General features: G+C 34.2%; 1 protein-coding gene and 2 pseudogenes across 1 annotated transcript; 1 reads left to right on the top strand and 2 right to left on the bottom strand.

Moving 5' to 3' along the window:
* Nucleotides 1-8,756: 8,756 nt before the first annotated feature.
* On the bottom strand, nucleotides 8,757-9,659 carry LOC120198438 (annotated as a pseudogene).
* Nucleotides 9,660-10,478: 819 nt separating this feature from the next.
* LOC120198437 lies at nucleotides 10,479-12,801 on the top strand (annotated as a pseudogene).
* Nucleotides 12,802-14,706: 1,905 nt separating this feature from the next.
* On the bottom strand, nucleotides 14,707-16,150 carry LOC120198278 (thaumatin-like protein 1). Its single transcript, XM_039199624.1, has 4 exons — nucleotides 16,043-16,150; nucleotides 15,299-15,962; nucleotides 14,904-15,127; nucleotides 14,707-14,865 (listed from the first exon to the last, which is right to left on the bottom strand). The coding sequence occupies exons 1-3, from the start codon at nucleotides 16,095-16,097 to the stop codon at nucleotides 14,905-14,907; spliced, it is 942 nt and encodes a 313-aa protein (XP_039055555.1). The 5' UTR covers nucleotides 16,098-16,150; the 3' UTR covers nucleotides 14,707-14,865; nucleotide 14,904.
* Between the last annotated feature and the right edge of the window lie 6,197 nt (nucleotides 16,151-22,347).

Below are 22,347 nucleotides of genomic sequence, written 5' to 3'. Positions count from 1 at the left end.
ATGCAATTATATGCAGCTACATATATCTAAAATGACCTATATGTACCCTTAAACAAATAATAACTTAAGTGAAAATGGCCTTAAAAATAGTCTTTTTACGGAGTTATCACACCCCCAAACTTAAGCTATTGCTTGTCCTCAAGCAATGGATAACAATTAACACAATCAAAATGTCATGACAATTTTCAACAGTAGGACAACAAGACAAAATTTGAATTTCAACCCTAAAAAAAAAATTGGCTTCAACATACTTGACATATCAAGAATTCAAGTACTTTTCCCTAGGTCAAGATCCTTTATGGTGTTGTGTGTGATTGATTGTATCTAATCTATACTTAACGAATTTAGGCAATTTCTAATTGAGTTCCCTAGTTTCGCCATGGCATTTACTCATTCATTAAGCACATTTATACTCCCTTTTCATTTAGTACACATTTTTTTTCTTCACTTTTTCATTTTTTTACGCTGCTACGAAGGGAGTCAGCTTATCACACCTACCATCCCACACTCTAGGTGAAAGGGAGCATACCTTCCACCCCCAAGCTAGTCAGACAGAGTCATCCCGTGACTACTTTCATTCACTCATATGCGCGTGGCTCCCATTTATTAAAGGGAGTTCCAGGCAATGCCACGGCAAAGAGGAGTGTCCCTCTACAGCTATGCCGAAGCATTTATTCACGATTAAACAAAATTCAGAGATAAGGAGTTTTTTTTAATTGATTTATCATTTAAGCATAATACCATATTTTAATGCCAAGGCTAACCAGAGTTCTTTCATAAAAATTTCGTAAGTTCATTAAGTATAGAGAACATACAAATCATGTAATAATAATTCACAAAGCATCAAGCCCTAGAGTCAGTTCTATCATTCTCAATAGTCATTTACATTCAATTTCTAGCCTAAAAAGTTCATCTTCATCAGGTATCATCAAAACATTTCCATCTAACTGTCCTACCATTTACTGATGCCATAGCATAACATTATGCTAATATTATCATGCACATGTTCTACAAAGAACACTACCTCCCCCAAACTTGAGAGAAGCATTGTCCTTAATGCTGAATAAAAACTAAGTTAAACTAGACTACATGCTATGTGATGCGATGCAATTCCATGCAAGGTACCTTGTCTTCCTAAGATGGTGATGGAGTCGCGCTGGCAGTGCTAGTAGTATTGCGTCTGGTGCACTTCCTCAGTGATGTAGGGCTTTTGTCAGGATCAGAACTGGGTTCAGCAGCTGGTGTGCTAGGGCCTTCAGTGTTCTTAGATGTTGAGGTCTCCATACGCCCAACAGATGACTTCAGACGTTATCTAGTCCATGTTGCCTGGGTTAGCATCATCTGGCTTGGGTGTACTGTCTTGCTGAGTGACATTTGCAAATGTCGTGGCATCCTCAAATGATGGCAAGATCACGTCTAGGATGACGAGAAGATTATAAGCCAAACGTGGGAGCATCTCCTTGTGAACAGGTGCCATGACTGCATCTTGTTAGAGCCTCAATTACATCTAGATTTGCCGTGGCATATTGGTTTGTGAAGTTCCCTCGTGAGATTTCATCATATTCCTCCTCCAAAACACCATTCGTCCTAAAAAGAACTAATATTAAAAATAAAAATAAAGAAATAAAACAAAGAAAAACAAATAAACACTCATGAAAAAAAACAAAACAAAACTTCTAAAACATAAATTAAAGAGAGTTGAAGGGATGCAAACTCCAAAACATCATGAATTGCTATGGCATTTTTGTCGCGTTCGATTGGAGCACCAGTATAGACTAAAATGCTCCATATATATAACAGCGCCACATTCAGTGTAAGTCGATAGAACCCGATCTGTAGGACCTTTGCAGTAGTCCTCTCTCCTCTTGAGTGTTCTCCACATAAAGCTAATTTGTGGTGAAATAGGATCTCTTTTCGCTCCCCGTTGCCGTGGCATATTTTAATTGCTTGGGTAGTAAAGTCTTTGAAGAACTAGGGGTCATCATCCTGCATCCACTTGTTCTTGCCCTGGCTATTCAAGTACGGAAGCAAAATACCACTAACGAGAAAATTGATAATGTCAGCATACCACGACAATGCCGTGGCAAATAATAATTTCTCATCAGGGAATTTAATCTCCATTTCATTCCTTAGTTCTTTCACACTTTCTAGCCTAGAAAAATGGACAACTACTTGGAGTTTAGGATGAGGAAATTCAATGAAATCCAAAGGTTCAAATTTCGTACCTGGTCTAGCTATGAGTAAGCTAGACTGACCCTTCTCTTTTGAAATATCCTTAAGCTCATCTTTGTCTTCTTCATTGAGCTTCAAGTAATCACCAATGCCTGAAAAATTGCCTTGGCAAAATTCTGCAGCTTCCCTTTGGTCATCAACTCCTGCTAGTGGGGGTTTTTCTTTTGCCGTGGAATTATTTTTCTTGTCATCATCGGGTTTACTCATTGAACATCCAGTTTTGTTCTCCAGCGAATGTAAGTCCTCTTGCAATTGAGACTCTTCATGCACAATCTCATAGCTAGGTTCTTCTAGTGTTTCCCCCCCAAACTTAGCATCTTTGTAGATCTGAGTGCCACTCCCTAAGGTGAATGTACTAAATTGCTCACTGCCTTTAGCCTTAGTGACTTCAGTATCACTAGGCAATCTGTCTGGTTGGTATTCTTGTAATGCCGTGGCAATATGACCCACTTGCATTTCCAAAGCTCTCAAAGACAAATTATGACTTTGCAACATTGCCCCTTGGCTTTGTAATTCTTCATCTTGACTCTTAATAGATACATCATGATCTTGTAATAAAGCCTTTGTAGTTGCCATAAAGTCTTGCATAGTGGCCTCTAGAGAACTTGTATTAAGAGAATATGTTGTCCCCTTATTATGCCATGGCATATTCGTTCGCAAGGCTGGGGGCTCATCCATATACTGCTGCTGAGCGAGATGACTGACATTAAAAGCTCATTGATTTTCCCATGAGAAATTGGGATGCTGACTCCATCCATTGAAGCTTCCCACATAGTTGATGGACTTTTGATTGCTCGAGCATTCACATTCATGGTGATTGCCTTGGCATAACAGACATGCCAAGCTATCAACCTTCACTTCTTTCACCTCCTTAGAATGTTGCAAATTCTTCAACATATTGGTGATGGTAGAGAGTTGGGCCGACACTGAATCTTCAGCTTCCAATTTGAATGTCCCAGATGCCTTTCTTCGAGTTTCAAACCTTGAAGAGGGAAATTGGTAATCATGGTTAGCAATTCGATCAAGAATGCCAAAAGCCTCTTCAGGTGATTTGTCAAGCAAAGTGCCATTTGTCCAGGCATCTAGCATCATCCTCGTGGGTGCATTGGCTCCATTGTAGAACATCACGACTTGAGTCCAGTCGTGGAATCCATGGTTGGTACATTTACGAAGCAATTCTTTGTAGCGGTCCCAACACTCATGCATTGACTCGTCATCAGCTTGGTGAAAAGATGCTATAGAATTCCTAAGATTGTTGTTCATATTCGGTGGATTATGCCGTAGCAAAATTTTTTTGCACAATTCAGCCCAAGACCTTATCGAGCCGAAAGGTAATCCATTGAGCCATGCCCTGGCATCATCTTTCAAAGAATATGGAAATAACTTCAATTTCAGCACATCTTCATGCACACCTTGTTTTCGAAAAGAGTCACAAACCTCCAAAAATTCTCGAACATGTTGCCTTGCATCCTCATGAGGAGCACCACCAAACTTTCCAATCAAGTCCAACATGTCGAACATAACCGGTTTAAGCTCGAATTGGGTTGCCTGAATCTTGGGAGGTATAATAGCAGGTTTTAGGTCATCCAAGGTAGGAGATAAGTAATCTCTAATAGTTTGTGGTCGAGCAGTATTCCCAGCATTTGGAATTGTCGTGGCATTTAGAACTGCAGGATCCTTCACTTGATTTTGAACAACATGAGCCTCAGGTTCTATATGAAATAATGGTTCTCTGGGTCTTTTACGTGTCATGCGACAACGTAACACCTGAAAAAGGTAAACACAAAAACAAGTAACAATGTATAAAGAAAACAAATAAAACGGTGCAACAACTAAACTCAACATCGCCAATTGCCAATCCCCAGCAACGACGCCAAAAACTTGTTGCGTATTATGAGTACTATAAAATTATACGCAAATAATGTGCAAGTATACACAATCGCAAAAGTAATACAGTGATGAGTGAGTATCGTCTCCACAGGGATTTGAAGGATATTGAGTAAAATTTATGCACTATTCTAAATTAATTAAGTATAGCTAATGGTATTCATAAATGATTATGCCGAGGCAAATGAAATGTGTATGAGTAACAAAAAGAAATGTCATGGCAAAGGAAAATGGTAAAAAAAACAGTAAATAAATAAAAAGAAGATAATCCTCACGTGACAAGCTTTCAATGGAATGAATGGTAGGGATTGATCTAAGGATGTTAAACTTATCTCTCAGGCATATTTAAGCTATCTGGTCGTTACTTACTCGACAGGGCTTTCCTAAAATGTTCTCACAGGAACCTAATAGAATAGGATGCCAAGGCATCTGCTCTCACTCAACGATGTTGGACAGCCTACCCTATTGATAAAGACACCCTTTTTAGTCGTTGAAATCCTATCCTAGTCTCTTCCGAGATCTAAGGGATTAGGTTATAATACTCCTAGGCCGGTTCAAAGCCCCTTGAAAATACTATAACCCATTGTTTATGAGGATCTTGTCTTGCGTTTCTTCCGAATACTTACAAGTATTTTTAGCTTAGGATTCTTCCGAACACCTAACCTTCATCTAAGAAATGGACATTTCCATGCCTCTTACAAGCCTAGATGGTGAAGCATTCATAAGCAAAGCAAATAAAGAACCAAAATAAACTTAAACATACCATTAAAAATAAATTTTAAACATCCATTAAACCAACCACCACCAAATAAGTTAGTTCATGGTGGGGTTTGAAATATTCATAGAAAAATCCATAAAATATTCGTTCCAACAGCCCACAAATAAAATAAATAAAATAGGAGCAAAGGGAAGTGAGAAAGAGCCTTCGACGCGCGCCACCGGAGGTCTCCTCGGCCACCACGAACCACCTTAGCTCGCTAGCTCCTCTCGGCGCCTAGCTCACCACTCCTTGAAGCTTTATCAATGGAGGAAACCCCAAGGAAGAAGAAAGGAAAAGGGAAAATAAAATATGATTTTTCTGCTACAGTATGCGTCTCCTTTCTTCCACACACTCTCTCTTGTGAGGTGTAATATATAATAAAAATATCTAGGGGTAATGATGATGTTGTTGGGATATTGTTGGGTGCAAAATACCCCTCATACCCCTAGAATCACATGTTGTGCATGAACCTTATCCTCCAGGTGTCAGTGGTCCCCTAGCAGGTTGTTACAACCATCATTTCACGTGCAGAGCCAGCTGTCCACATACAACTGTATATTTTTGTCGTTTTCTGCGCCAGAAATGTCGAGGCATTTCAATCTGCTTCAGCAACGTGTGATGTCGTAGCATTACTTCCCAGCTCGCCTATTTTGCTTATTATTTTCTGCACATCACTAAAAACCACACCTTCCTCCTCATATAGCACCTTAATAAAATAAAATAACACAACCACCACAAATGCAATTATATGCAGCTACATATATCTAAAATGACCTATATGTACCCTTAAACAAACAATAACTTAAGTGAAAAGGGCCTTAAAAATAGTCTTTTTACGGAGTTATCACATGCTGTCCATGACTGGTGGCAAAACTGTTTGTAAGTCATCTGGTATGTCCCACTCAGAATGATGTGGACATGGGTAGACAATCTCAGCATAAGTCTGTCGATATACTTCTGTAGTGTAGCAATCCATAGCGTATGCGCTTGAATCATCTTGGTTTAGATGAAGAGCAACTTTTATAACATGACCACACGGATAACCAGATGTTTGCCATTTCTTACAACTACACATCTTTGCATTTAGATCGACAAGCTCATATAAGTTATTATCCAATACTTCAAACAAAGTGTTTGAACATGGTTTAACTCTCCAAGACGTTGACTTCACAACACGTTTCGTTATCTTTTTTTCAGTCCATGGTGTAACACGACGTTCCAATATTCCTATTAATTTAAATAAATAATACTTAGTAAAATATATTATAAGTTACGAATTTAAAGAAATAATACATGCATGATTTCTTTTCTTGTAGTACCACTGTTGAATAGAGGCTCGAAAAAACTCCATTAACATAGTAATGAGTAATTTCCAGGAATGACAACTTAGAGCGTTGATTGATTCTGCACTATTAGACGTCATGAAACCATATCTTGCTCCAAGTTGATGTACTCTTGACTATCTTTCAAACCCGACATCTTCTAGTGTTTGAGCACATTGAGGCAAAACACGTCTTAAACAATTTATATGCTTATTAAAATCCACTTCCCGATAAGCTTTTACAGCCTTCCAGTATGTCCATTTGTGATTTTTTATACCAACAGACCTTGATTTTAGATTTTTGTACGAATGAACACCACAAAGTCCATGAATAGCATATGGGAAACATCTTCTAACAGCGTTGTCAATTGAGTTTGCCCTATCGGATATGATTGTCAGATTGCTAATAGAACCTATGTAATCCCTAAGATGCCCCCATAAACCATGTCCATGAATCAGAGGTTTCAGATTTGCCAACCCCGTAAGCTATTGGCAGTATCCCATTGTTAGCATCCATGACTACTGCTAATAAGTTTACTCCAAGGTATCGACCTTTCAAATGTGCTTCATCAACTATAATAATTGGGCGCATCCAAGTAATAAACGAACGAATCTACAAAATCATATACACAAGAAATATAATCATTTAAATGTGAAATGCATGCAACTAACAAAAATGAGTCAACAAAATTATAATTATTTACTAACCGTAGCACCAATGGCGATAAACAGCAACTCAAAGCGTCCATCTCTATCTGTTTTGATATGAGTTATCGACCCAGGATTTTTCAGCTTTAAATTGTGACAACAAGCCGACAGTTGGGCAAACGATGCTTCTGGCAACCCCCTCAACAATTCCAAGGCATAACATTTGGCTCTCCAAACTTGAGAATATGAGATACTAATCTTGAACCGAGCATTCATGTCAGTCATAATTTCATGTCCCCGATATACCCTTCCATTCAAAAACATTAACTCGGCCAGAAAACCACCCAACACCTTTTTGTTTGCCTGTCTATGGTGAGGAAAAACTTGGGTTCTTGAACATGTATGTTTATCAATAAAAGTCCTAACTTAAAACATTTCGCAATCTTTTATCTTCTTTGCAATCATACGCCACGAACATTTTTTGTTAATCATACACCTTGTTTCGAAACGATCTTTGCTTGATTTGTTAACTCTTAGTTGATAGCCATCTTCCACACATTTCGTATACAAAGTTATCTTCAAGTCTCCCTTTGTATCAAAACAATCATCTTTCTTGATACGAATAACTTTTGTGTAACAATTAACTGATATATTTATCAACTCTTATTTCGGTATTTGAAGTAATTCTGGCATATTCAAGTTATACTCCCGTGGCATTTTCTTCTTTTTCCTTTCTTCGGGGACTTCTTCTTCTTCTTTTTCTTCTTCAGGGTTATATGAATTACAGAATGGATGTTCAACATGTTCATTCACAGTCGTAACTTCCTCCTCATTATCATCAACAACATCTTCCTCGGCAGCGGCTGTTTCATCATCAAAATTCGGGTATTGACCAATATCAAAATCATTACATGCAGAGTCTGTTTCTTCTTCCATCACATCATCAAAATCTGAGTATTGACAAAGATCAAAGTCCGGGTATTGACCAAGATCAAATTTCAAATACTAACTAGTACTCACAATTTTTTCTGTTGGCTCATAATCGTCTAACTGGTCAATACGAAAACCGGAATTTAGTGCTGAAAGTTGATTGGGATTTGGATTAGGAAAAGGTTGTGGGTTTTGAGATTGTGTTTGATATTGTGTTTGGTATTGGAAATGTGGCGAAACAAAATTTGCTTGGTGATGAAATTGTGGTGGAACCATTAAATTTTTGGGTTGAAGAACTTAGTTGATTACTACCTTCTACTGACCCAACTTCACTACTTCTAGGTTCAACAACATACAATGTAACATCATCTTCTTGCAAAACACTAATGTAAGCAATGAATCGTTCAACATTAGAGTTTCATAAGTTAACTTTTTTAATGACAATTTTAGTTGAAGATTCATGGGTAAAGGCACATATTGTAAAACACCATGACCATTCTCTCATGACCCTCCAAAACACAAATCTATCCAAACATGATCAACATTAGATGATTTCATTCTAAAAATTGTAAATTAATTTACTAAACAAACGAGCTATAAACTAGATATCATCACTAACTTAGAGAAAAACATACCTTTATTAAGTTGATAGTTGATAATTTGAGAGAGAAATTATTGAAAAATTATATAGAAATAAAATTATGTAAAAAAAAATAGAGATGGGGAAGGATGTCGTTGGATATAGGAATGGATGTCGCCGGAGAGAGTGATAGATGGAGATGGAATGAGTTGCGATTTAGGGATTTAGGTTATGAGTTGCTGCTGCTGCGTTGTTATATACCCAAAACATTTGTGTTACGAAACTAAAACCTGTTGCGAAATTAAATTCGCGTTGCGAATTTGACTATCGCAACGCGAATTTGAAAAATCGCAATGCGTCGTATATTATAAGGCATTTTTGGTCACTGAGGTTATTTTCTCTTTACTTAATTCCTCTCCCTTCAAAAAGAAGCAATGCATGACCAATAATCTAAAAATATAAGTGAAATACATTCTCATTGGAGAAAAAAAAAAGAAATACTAATCTGCAACTATGGTACCTGAGCCGTGGAAATGGGCACTGCATTAGGATGGTCTATAAAGAATTGCTGATCATCTCGGAGATGTAGCGGAAAAGAGTATAAAACATTAGAACATGTCATGAAGCAGAAAGAATTTCAGGAACACCAGTATAAAACGTACTCTGTTAATCTGAATTTTTTTTTCCAAGTGCTTAAGTAATCGAACCAATCACGAATCACAAACATGGTCATGGCAAGCACATGTAAGGATGTTAATATCCCGGGAGTAAGAATCATACCGAGTTTAGTTCCAACAAGAATTATTGGAACATCAGGAGCATAATGCTTTAGTTCAGGAATCCACTGAAAAGGAAAGAAAGAAAACACATGATCAGTATAAACATGACATTATAGACAACTCATTCTGCACGAAATTATTGTCTCAAAGAATGAAATTCAGTCGTTAAACCTTCTTGGCAACATTTTCGTAATTGGCCTTGCTGATGAGAGAAAATGCAAGAATAAAGACATCTGCCCCGCGGTAGCTCAGTGGTCTTAATCTATTGTAATCCTCCTGACCTGTTCCAAGACAATAATTTCATCATAAAAAAAATAAAAAATAAAAGGAAGATAGCACTCACGCTCAGTAACAGAAAATGTGCTTGTGCGTGTGTGTATGTATTTACAAGCCATTCCAAATTACCTGCAGTATCACATAAACCTAAATTGACAGTGCTTCCGCAACAACATTTGCACTGAAATTGTCGAAAACAGTTGGGACATAGTCCTGATACCATAAGAGTTGCAAAGAAATGAGTTTAAAGAAAATCAGTATCCAAGATCACATAAACCTAACGCAGTACATTGTGTTCCAATCCTAGTTTTAATTGTAATGGAATAAAGTTCAAATTGAATGTTAAGGAGATCTTGTTATACTTGATCTGCCTACATTGTAATACATTAAACCCTAATCTTGACAGCATTTATAAAAGGCAACAAAATTTCCATAGAAATTTCAAAGCTGTAGATAATATAGTAGAACAAAGCTCACTAGAACACTATTAAATTTAAAACATTCTTATTTTATTTATCCTAAGAATCAAATTACATAAATAATATTCAGCTCTCTCTGTTTTGATTCTTTAGCTATCTGAGAAACAAATAGTAAAGATAATCATGCGATCATGCAACAAAGATCCGAAAATTGAAGCTCTGAGGATACTTGGAATGAACCACTGGGCCGTGGGACAGAGATTAGATTGCACCTTAGGGATGAAGCTCAAGAGTACTTGGAGGAAAGCAAATTGAAGGTTAGTGTAGTTTGTAGTTTCTGTCTTGTTTGTTTTCATTACTTTTATTTTAGTTATACCGATTTTATTAGGGATTTATTTGATCTATCGTGTCACCATCCTTTGTATTGTTATCTTCATGAATTTGTGATTTTATGTTTTTATTTCTGCTTTGCCTTTTTAAAACATGTTAACAAAGCATGCTGTGGTTGTCATCTGCAGGAATTGGTGAAGACATATTCCGAATTCATCAATTTCCCCATCTATATCTGGGCAAGTAAAGAGGTTGATGTTAATGTTCATTTAAAGCTTTCTGGTGCCATTTTATCATAATACTGTACGAGTGTGCATGTTCTGATCAAAGTATTTGGTCTCATTCTCCTTTCTTGCTACAAACAGCTGATAGCACTTCTTCTGAGGAAGGCGAAGATGAAGATGCTGATAAAGGGAAGGATGACGACACTGAAAAGAAACCAAAGAAAAAGACAGTGAAGGAGACTACTTATGAATGGGAACTTCTGAATGATGTTAAGGCTATATGGTTGCGCAGCCCAAAGGATGTGACAGATGAGGAATGCATAAAATTCTCACTCTCTAGCAAAGGTAATTTGACATAAATTTCCTTGGTCCAGACTGCTGAAAACACCTTGGAGAAGTTACTAACCTTTATTGTTGTTTGTTTGTGTTGCTCTGAAGGAGTTTAACAATGAAAAGCCCAGGGCCTGGAGCCACTTAACCGCTGAAGGTGACGTTGAATTCAAGGCTGTCTTGTATGTGCCTCCTAAAGCTCCTTATAATCTGTATGACAGTTACTATAAAGCTAAATCCAACTTGAAGTTGTTTGTTAGACGAGTTTTTATCTCTGACGAATTTGATGAGCTTTTGCCGAAGTTTCTTAGCTTTTTAAAGGTAATCGAAGATAATTTCAAGTTACTTTAAATTACTTCAATAAGCACTTTGTTTTCTTGTTTTCCGATTGTGTTAATTATTGGATAACCTATTGAGTCAGGGTATTGTTGATTCTGATACTCTACCACTCAATGTGTCTCGAGAGATGCTACAAGCACACAGCAGCTTGAAAACAATCAAGAAGAAACTCATCAGGAAAGCCCTCGATATGATACGCAAAATTGCTGAGGAGGATCCTGATGAGTCCAGTGGCAAAGACGAGAAAGGTGTTGTATAATTGCTTCTTATTAGTAATTACTTCAAAGTCAATTTAAAAATACTTCACCCCAGACTGAGTCCCCTTTCAAACTGAAACTCTTTTATTTGAAGTTATTTATCGGTTAGTGATTGAAGCTGAATATTGATGTAAATGCAGAAGCAGAAAAATCTGGAGATGATGATGAGAAGAAGGGCCAATATACTTAGTTCTGGAATGAATTCGGAAAGTCCATTAAACATGGTATCATTGAGGATGCATCCAACAGAAATCGCTTGGCTAAACTCCTTAGATTCGAGAGGTATACATTTTTCAGGTTATCTTTAATTTCTTTGGAGAAATTTTCCTTTTCTGCCATTAATATCATTAATAATGTATGAATTGCAACGCAGCACTAAGTCGGATGGAAAATTGACTTCACTGGATAAGTACATATCAAGAATGAAATCGGGGCAGAACGATATCTTCTACATTACAGGAACGAGGAAGGAACAGTTGGAAAAGTCTCCATTCTTGGAGAGGCTTAAGAAACAAAATTACGAGGTACTGCAAAACATTTCTATTAACGTTAGATATTTACTTTGCTTCAAAACCATCTTTTTAAGATCTTCTTACCTTCTACTTATTCTATTCCTTATTATGTCTGTTTGTATTGCTTTATTTTGTTTCTAATGTCCTTTGTTATTTCCATGTCATTTTTTTACGGATCCCGTTGACGAATACCTGATGGACTATGAAGGAAAACAGTTCCAAAATGTGTCCAAGGAAGGCCTAAAAATTGGAAGCACAAAAAGAACAAAGAACTCAAGGAGTCATTTAAGGAACTAACCAAATGGTGGAAGGGTGCAATTACCACTGACAAAGTTGATGAGGTGAAAATAAGCAACCGTTTGGACAACACTCCTTGTGTGGTTGTCGCATCAAAGTTCGGTTGCAGCGCGAACATGGAGAGGATCATGCAAGCTCAAACCCTATCAGATGCTAGAAAGCAAGCATGCATGAAAGGCAAGAGGATCCTTGAAATCAATCCAAGGCACCCTATCATCAAGGAGCTTCGTGAGAGAGTTGTTAAGGACCCTGAGGTACGAACATTTAAACCAGAAATATCCATGTCGAATGACACCATGTTCGATAGGCATTAATAAGTTTCCTTGTTCTTGTTTCATGAATTATAATGGTTCAGTTAACTAACTTGACGGAATCATTTACTGGATCTTCAGGATGAGGGTGTGAAGCAAACAGCTCAGCTTATTTATCAGACAGCTCTGATGGAGAGTGGCTTCTCTTTTCCCGACCCCAAAGATTTTGCCTCACACATCTACAGCTCAGTTCAATCTAGCCAAAATATCAGTCCTGATGCAACAATTGAGGAGGAGGAGGAGGAGGATGTAGAAGAAACCGAGACAGAGTCCGAGACAAAAACAGGTTCGAGCACTCTAAAGGTTGAAGCCGAACCTGATAAAGATGATGCAGATACCGACTCTTCCGATCTCAAAGATGAGTTGTAGACTGCCTGAAGCCTTAGAGGTATTTGGTCCCTCTCAAGTGAATCCAAAGAAACTGCATTATCATGCGCATTTCAATTCTTCAAACTTTGATAAAAGAAAGCACTTGATGGTAGAGTTAATGTATAGTCGCCAGGAATTTTGTCTTCAGTTGCTGCTCCAATTTGATTAGAGTAGGTATTATTTATTTTAAATTAAATATATTAGAATAATTTTGTGAATAAATTAAAATCTGATATTAAAATATTCGAATTCGACTTGGTCCGTTAAAACATCAATGGGTCTTTGTGGTCTTCAAATCAGGCTCTGTATTAAAATATGCCCAAACAGTATGACACTAGCATTGCTGGATAATTGTTTTCTTTTTTCTTACTTATTTAATGTATTATTCTGAAATTCATTTATCCAAATAAACAATCCCGTGCTTAACCAACTATGATGGAACTTTGGAAGAAAATAAGGCTCTTTTTTACAGTTGCAAAGCACACTGAAACAGTTTTACTTTTGACAAATCAAGATTCCAACATTTCATGATACTACTATTTTATGACAGCCAAATCCACTCATAATTTGGCTGTCCAAAGAATAAACAAAAGAGGCAGGCACTACCAAAAGATTTCTTAAAAGAGGCAGATTTGATTCGTTAGAGATTATTGATTTTTCTTTTCTTTTCTTATATTAGATTAGCTAAACATACCATTATCTTAATTGTTAGGTATGGCTCATAAATATACCAGTAAAGAGGACAGGAGATGGAGCGGAGTGAGCGAAGCGAACATCAACTGTCCTTACAAATAAAGTCTCGTTGTGGGGTTACGAATTATGTGGGTTGGGGGTGCGGGGGCGCAGCCCCCGCGGTACGATACAGGGTTAATTTTGTAATTATGTACCAGGGTTTTCTATTATAAATAGAGATGTAACCTAGACCTAAAATATCATTGAATAAAAACTTCTAGCGCCGCCTAGGCACCGAGGACGTAAGCACATTGCCGAACCTCGTAAAATTCTCGTGTTCTTTTGTTTTCTTTACCCGTTTTCGTCAACATTAATCATAAACCTCTCTCTTATATTTTATCTGTAATCAAAAGACTGATTCTGATTCGTTCAATTTTATACCATTCCGCGGATAAAGGGTGCCACTTTTCTTCTTCTGAAAACGTCCAAAGTTTGTGGCCCTCTTTCAACTTATGAAGATTCAAATTTTTACTTTAAAAAAATGGATTTATTTATGTTATCATTAAATTTATCAAATATAATTATATAAGTTCGCATTAATATTTATAATTCTGATTCAGGATATTCTCTTTTATCTATATATTTTTAACGAAATTTGTTAAAGCCTATCCGCGGGGAAAACTGTCCCTGCATTTTGGTAAAACGGGGGCTTTGGCTTTTTGACCACCCCAGTCGAGCTGTTTTGAAACCATGGAAATGGTAATGCACATTCTTTACCATTTATAAATAACCCTAAAGGAAGAGTCACTTTGTTCATTCAATTGTAGGTGCAGAAACTAAGAATTCATATTTATATCACGGGCCGAAACTTTGAAGTTGGAGAGTATGCATGTCCATTAAATTATTTAATTATCAAGGCCAAGTTGCAAACAACTTTGATTCCCAATCAAACATGCCTTTCTTTTATGTAAAGATGACAGATGCAGAAATGAAATGAAGATTTTTATACAAAGAAAATATGCAAGAATGGGCAACAACATACCCAAATAAATATTTTAAGAATACTTTATTATCACGGCAAATTCTATATTAAAGATATCGAACTTATAAAATTTTCGAAGTTAAAACATATTGTCAATAAAAAATATAAAAAAAATATCTAAATTATATAAAAATTTAAAAACTTTAGAGATGGTCCCTCGATCCATCTTTATCCATCATAGAAGCGAAGCTTGTTGTTCCAGCACAGTAACAAATTAACTCTTCATATGCCTTCTAGATCAATTAAAAAGAGTAATAATAATCTTGTATTTTTAAATACATGGCCTGGAAAATTGGGCTTTTACAATCTGGATTTGGAACCCTAAATTAATCTTCCATTTAAGCTGTTCAATAAATAAGCTGCTTTATTTAGTGTTGAGATTATAAAATCTAAGAGAGGAATACAATGGAAATCGCTGAAGCTAACAATGTGATGTGCAAAACAGCTTCAGAAAGTGAGTTGGAAGACTCCCCTGTAAGTGAACCTGGTAACCATGAACCATTGTAGTCAGTAGGAACCTCTCCTGTCCCTGTAATAGAGCCATATGCTGTCCCCGTTGTCACTGTTGCGCCTCTCGTCGTCGTTACGACCGTATTGCTTGCAGATTTTTTACTGTGAAGGAATAAAGTTACAGCAAATTGAAGGCTTTTCAACATTGATCAGAAAAGGAGATTCTGATGGAATGAAGTCGTTCCATTTCAACAGCTTTTTTCATGGATTCTCAAATCTCAATCAGAAAAGACATCGAAATAAAAATTTATAGGAGTATGAAATAATGTATACCTTGTTGATGAAGGGCAAAATGTAATCGTATAATCAGCTCCCGTACATGTAAACGTACTCGTAGCATCATCATACGCGTAACTATATGCCTTGGGGCAAGCCATTTTGAACATCTCCGAATAGACAGATGGTTTACATGCGTCGGGTGTGGCGTACGCGCCACTGCAGCAATACTCCGGCGTTCCAAATGCCTCGCATGAACTCTTACATGCCACACCGGAACCGACCCTTAACTCTGTCGGACACTGCCGGTTCAAGTCATTGATGCAACCAGTTGACAAGCACGTGCCTGAACCATTGCTCGGCTCTACGATCATCGGTATGTTGTAGCCATCCACTAAGCTAACGTCATAGAAATCCTGGGTACCGGACCCTATGGTGAACTCGGCTAATGTAGCCGGTGGAGTTGCGCCATTCCCTTTGCATTCAATTTGAGTCGAGCCACAGTCACCAGTTTGGCAAGTGAATTGGCCCGTGGTTTGGTCCGATGTGCATCTGGTTCTCCCCCAGAATCTACCGGACCAACCCGGTGGTGCCGGTAAGGATCGTGATCCACCGGACGGTAGCTCGAAACCGGTGCTATCTAGCTCGGTTTTGCCTAGGATACCAGGCCAAACCGTGTAATCACATTTATTTACAAGTGTAAATGTAGCCCCTGAAATCCCTGTATATATAAATGCAGGCTATGTTAATAATGTCGATGCTATGTTCTATAAATGTTGGAAGAATTCTCAAAAACCTCACCTTGAAAGATTGAGATCAGAGTCAATAAACAAATGTAAAATATCAGAAAATCCATCTGGAATGAAAAATGTTGCTGGAGAAAGTTGAAGGGTGCATTTGCTGGAAGATAAAAGATTGTTTCAATGGCGTTGATCGGAAGATCATCAACAAAGATGGCAGAGAGATTTTTATGTCATCTGATCTAAACTTACAATACTCACTCTCTCCATGAATGTTAATATATAGTATTTTAATATAGGGTAGTGGACGTTGGAATAAAAATGAAATCTACTGCTGTATAAACCCAAAAGAATGACTACCTAATTTTACTAGGGTAGTCAAAAAGTACCAAATTCATTTGCTGCATATATATCTACTTATATTTTATAAGTTGGTAATGTATAATTTCAAATCCTTCAAATTCCTAGAAGTTGTGGGTTCGAACACAAACGATTGCAATGGTGATTAAAAGTTCATTGTCAAATTATTGAGAGTATTTAGAACGTAGATTATTTTGTAATCACCTTAGTTTAATAAAAAAATTATCTATATATAAAAAATTATTCAGTAATCTTAATGATAAAAAAATATTGTTATTTTTAAAGATTTGAATTTTAGTAGTTGCGTTTGTAGGATGCATGTGCACGATAATATATTAATAAATTTTATAAACATTAATATTATGCATATATTATACAACTTTAATCCTTAATTAAAAATTAAATTAAAACTTTCACTTAAATACATGTTTCATCTTCCAAAAAATTAGGAACTATCATTAATCTTTGTGTCTCTATTCGAATCTATATGCAATATTGATGTAGGATAGGAGACTGAGAAAGTCAATTTGACAGATTATTTCGCTAGCGGTTCTGAATGCATCGACAAATTATCGTAAAATAAGATATAACTATACAAGATCATCGACCTTTCTTTACCAAGAGATGCATCGTATTGAATACAACACGGATGTTAAAATGTCATAACGATAAATAAAATCGTATCAACAAAATACATGAATAATCGTGTTATAAATACGGATAAAAATAAATGAAAAATACAATATTTAAATCTTTTAGTTAAAAGGAATTAAAGATAAAGTTTAATGAATCGGGGTCAATGGAAAGAAATGAAGCAAAACTTTAAAGGTTATCGTCTTCTTTAATCTTTATCATCTGGTTGAGGTGGATCAAGTGTAATACATATATTAACCTTTTGTTTCCCACTTAAGCTATCTCGCTTTTATAAACATGCCTAAAATCCCGTGGGCTACCAATGTGAAAAGAAATTATCTTTTTCTTCCTTTATTTTTTTCCTTTTTATCTTCGGTACTCTTTCCTATTCTTTCTTTTCTTTTCTATTTTTAACTTAATTAGAAGATAATATATATTTGTATAAAGTTAAGTAAATAAACATTTTTCTCTAATTAATATCTTAATAATTTAATTATTGATATTTACGTTCATTATAAGTATAATAATATTGATAAATTTAATAATCGAATTGGTTAAATATCAATTGTAAAAGAATAATATAAAACTCACTTAGTTTTATACTAGTGTAAGTTGTAGTTATATATAATTTAAGAGTTTTAATTTCGATCATTAAACTTAAATAATTTCACGATAAAACAAACGGATAAAACTTTTATGTTTTATACGTTTGTTTCATCGTGGAATTATTTGAATTTAATGATTGAAATTAAAACTCTTAAATTTGAGGATAATTTATTTTTTTCTTCATTTTTTATTATTGATTCCGGTCTTCATTAATATAAAATATGTAAAATTTAAAAGTTTTATATTGTGTCAACGAATTCTATCTCTCTTTATATAGAGAGATAATTACTCAAACCGTCCCCTAGCTGTTAGGATATTTGTTGTTCTCATAGGTACTGTTTTCAGAATTTGGATTTAAGAATGTTGATTTATTAGATATTAAATATTTACTAGTAAAATAATTATTGAATTATTTCTTTAAATTTATAGATTTATTAGATAGATATTTGGTAGTGAATTTAAAATTATAGATATAAATTAAAATTTAATAAATTTATATTATGTCAATTATACATTACACTGAATCTCACCTATTCATTCATAATATATACATTTCATTTTTATTATTTTCGAAACAAATGGAATTTTTAAAGTCGTATTTTCGTAATTATGCATTGTATGAAACTTTTAATTGGAAAGACCATAGATATCTTGTTATTGAAAAAGCAGCGTTTCATGGATCGAGAAAATGACTCCCCTCCCTATGATCTGTCATGACGGTGGTCGGTGGGAAGAATTGCTTTGTCTTTCAATTTATGCCATCATTGTTTACTCCTTACTAGATTTGTGCCATCAATTTAGCAAATTACAACTACTATTTTAATTACTTAAAATTAAATGATATAAAGTTTACCGAAATATTGTATTAAACTCATTAATTGGCCATGGAATTTTTTAGATCCATTAATTCATTAAGTAATTAAGGATGTTTATACTATCTTATCTTACACGAATTTAAATTTTGATATTTATTTTTGAAATGTAATACTTCTCTATTTAATAAAAGAAATAATAACATAATCTTTAAATAATTGGTGTTATAATTAGCAAATTCTATTATAAACTCACTGGACGTACTTACCTCATGTCTAACACGTGAATTAAGATAGTTTTTATATAGATACTTTTTTATATAAATTATAAGTTTGATCGCATCGTTTTAATTTTGTATAATTTTAAATGTTAAAGTTTAATAAAATTATATTTTAATTTGATAAAAACGAATATATGTTTAGAAACTTTCAAATGAAGCCTATTCAGCGACTATGATGCTACAAAATAGCTTAAACGAAAATTCAGCGTCGGGAGTTGAAATTACTTTTCTTCTTGAAAGTAAACAAATCCTTTTATGATGTATGGACTAAAAATGAAAAACTGAGAAATTTTTTCATTTAAAACAACGAGGCAGAAAGCTCTCGAATATGCATGGCCATGTCTCATAAGCACATGCCAATGTTTTATTAAAGTGAAATGTGCCTACGTTTTGCTCATGTGGAAAGTTCATACTCTCTTTTTCATGTAAAGAAAAATCCGAACTTTCGTGCCAATGTAGCAACCATTCTCAAAAACCTTGAAGTTAGATTATTTAAAAAGATAATTATGGGTAAAATAAATATGATTAAAAGTAATATTAAATTGTACATGAAAATTTTAGAACAAAAATTATAAATGAAGGAAAGAAAGTCACTATAATGTTGATATTATAAGCGTGTGAGATTATAAATCCTCACATAAATTCAAATATTTCGTTTTTGAATTATCATAAATCATATTATCTGATGAGAAATAAGTTTAATATTTTAATGAGTTTTCTCTAACACAAATTTTTACTTTTAATCAAAAGCTAATAGAAAGAGTATAGTCTTTCAAGGATTAAATTTGCGGCAAGATTCGTACCGCGGGAGTGGAAGCCTTATTCCCTGATTGAGATTAACGATAGGCTTTGACCTGAGAGTCTTCACATTCGCTATAAATCCTCTTTTTTTCTCCTAACAGATCGCACTCAATTTTGTTGAGTCAAATTAAAATAAAATTTAGATTATAAACTTTAACATTATTTATATTATTAGAGTTGTGAATTTAAACACAAGCATTACTTCTAATTTAAATGTTTGAAAAATATTGTCAACAATATCTAAAACAGATGGTTTAAAAATTTCAGTTGAAATCTTCCATCTCACCTAGATTGTGGACTTGTGGGAATACCCATTAGGAGTAAAATTCATCTTTTCCTCCTCTTAAATAAAAAATGTTGAAAAAAGATTATATGTAAATTTATTTTTTCATATTATAATTAAAAACTTTGTGGGCAAAAAAGTGTTTTTAAGATACAGTACCCTTATAAAGGTTGAAAAAGTTGGCAGCTCGATTGGGGAGGAACCTTTGTCTATAAAATTAGAGCCTACCAAAACGAGCAGTTCACCATGAATTTAAAACAATTTCTTGGAATATAATTGGGATTTTTATATGATTATTATCATCTATTTAGAATTTATAAACGTAATTAGAGAAGCTTTGTGCAGCTATTTCACTAGTTTTTTCATGCGTCCATTAGCAGCGGAAAGTTGAGCAATTCCAGCTGGCGGTATCTACATAGCCTACCTGCCTTTTATATTATCCATAACACATAGAAAGTTGCCAACTTTATCATCACCTATCGCACTTATCATATGGCACGATGATCTCCTCATTTTGGTTTGCACCTGCATTTCAAACATAATACAAATTTGAAGAATTTAATCTACTTTACATCAATATTTATGGTGAATTATAAATAGAGGTGTGTATTTTCAGATATCAAATATTTAAAAATTCAAATTATTAAAATTATAGCTCATATTCGATTCAAAAAAATTAGAATATTCGAATTCGAACATAAAATTTAATCTGACAAAATTTCAGAATTTAATTTTATATTTTGTAACTTTATACATCTTCTATACCTCTACTATATATATATATATATAATTATACACACATGATAAACAATTAAATATCTTAATTTTATTGGGCTAGAAAATTAATGGGTTGTCTACTTATTGGGTTAGAAATGATCTAAACTCTATAAAAGTTTAACTTTTATCGGATTTTTGAATAATCTGAAATTAAAATTTAGAAAATCAGTATTCGATTCGATTATTTATTTTTTAATATTTAATTTGAATTATTTGAAGAAAAAAAATGATATCCAAATTTTTTAGTTTGGATCAGATTTTTTTTGCACACCTCTGATTACAAGTAGATGTGGGTATTAATATTTATATTTTAATTATGAAATCATTTTACTTTATTTTTTAGAACAGTAAAATTAAATAATTTATTTAATTGCTTTTGACATATTGTCCATCGCGTAAAGTTGTATATAGGTAATTCTTAATGCTTATCCATATAATTCCTTTTTTCCAATCACTTTCCTTTTCTTCCCCTCGTCTCACCTTTCTGTTCCTTTAGTGAGGGTTTGCGTCATACCGATATTATATTTTTGAAGACTCGGGTAGAGGTATTTTTAGTCTTTTTATTTTCTGTTTCTTTTCCTTTAGTTTATCATTTGTTTATGAGATAGTCGATATCTGTCGTATGAAATCCATGATAAGTGCTCAATAAAGTATGTAAGAATTCGCAGTAGATTAGGTTGACAGGGCCAGGCCAATGCCGCTGTGCATGATGATAATCATGCCATGTTCTATAAGGAGGGAACCAAGAAACACAACTTTTTATAGGCAAAATCATCAAGGAATCCCCCATTATGTTTAAGTTCAGAGCATGGGTGTAGATCAACATAACGTTTAATGAACTGTTTTTCTAATATCTATTTTTGTTCGTTTATTAAATTTAATAAACGATTAAGAACAAATTTTTTATGTTCATCTAATGAATAAACGAATACGAGCATATGTGTGTTTGATTTGTTTATGTTCACAAACAAGTTCGTTTATCGAATCATTTATAATTTTATTTACCAATTCGTTTACTCATATCTCTTTTTTCTTTTTTTACATGTTAAATAATGGTGAATATATAGAATAAATTGAACATAAACTTTGGAGTTTAAATTGCGAAGCTTAAGGAACTTAAGGATTAATTGCATAATTTTACCATTTTTCTCTAGCTTGCAAATAAATGGATAAAGAGTCTCTGTTATCTAGCACTAAAATAAATATGTTTCAGAACCGTTCGCGATTGTTAAAGAATATATTTGAGAATGTTAAACAAACGAACACGAACACCTTCAAAAATAAATAAAAAATACGAATATGATACTGAAAATTTAAATGAATACGAACCAAACATAAGCACCTTAAAAAATAAACAAACGAACACAGACATAATTTTATTCATCCAAACTTTCATTTATATTCCTCTTCTTTAAACCTATGATTTCATGCACATTTATATTTATTAAATATAATCCGTTAAACATTCATATTTATTAAATATAATTTTTATAATGATTGTTTTTTAAGCAAATGGATTGTTTTTTTCAATTAAAACACATAATAGATTTATATATTTGAGATCAATTTCATTATTCACCAAAATAAAGTGATTTTGGATTTAAAATACATATATATCCTTATTCATTATCCCTAAAATAAAATGAATTCATATCAATGATATACGAAAGTCAATATTCACATGCATTTCAGATTTTCTGCAAATATAATTAGAATAATCATATAAAACATGATCCGAAATTATATAAAGTAAATAGAATGTTTGCAGATATTCGAATATTCATTAATCATTCCCATCCCTCCATGAAACGCA

The sequence above is a fragment of the Hibiscus syriacus genome, unplaced genomic scaffold (genome assembly GCF_006381635.1).
Source record: "Hibiscus syriacus cultivar Baekdansim isolate YM2019G1 unplaced genomic scaffold, ASM638163v2 tig00117056_pilon, whole genome shotgun sequence".
Taxonomy (NCBI): Eukaryota; Viridiplantae; Streptophyta; class Magnoliopsida; order Malvales; family Malvaceae; genus Hibiscus; species Hibiscus syriacus.
This window is presented reverse-complemented; position numbering and strand designations above follow the sequence as displayed.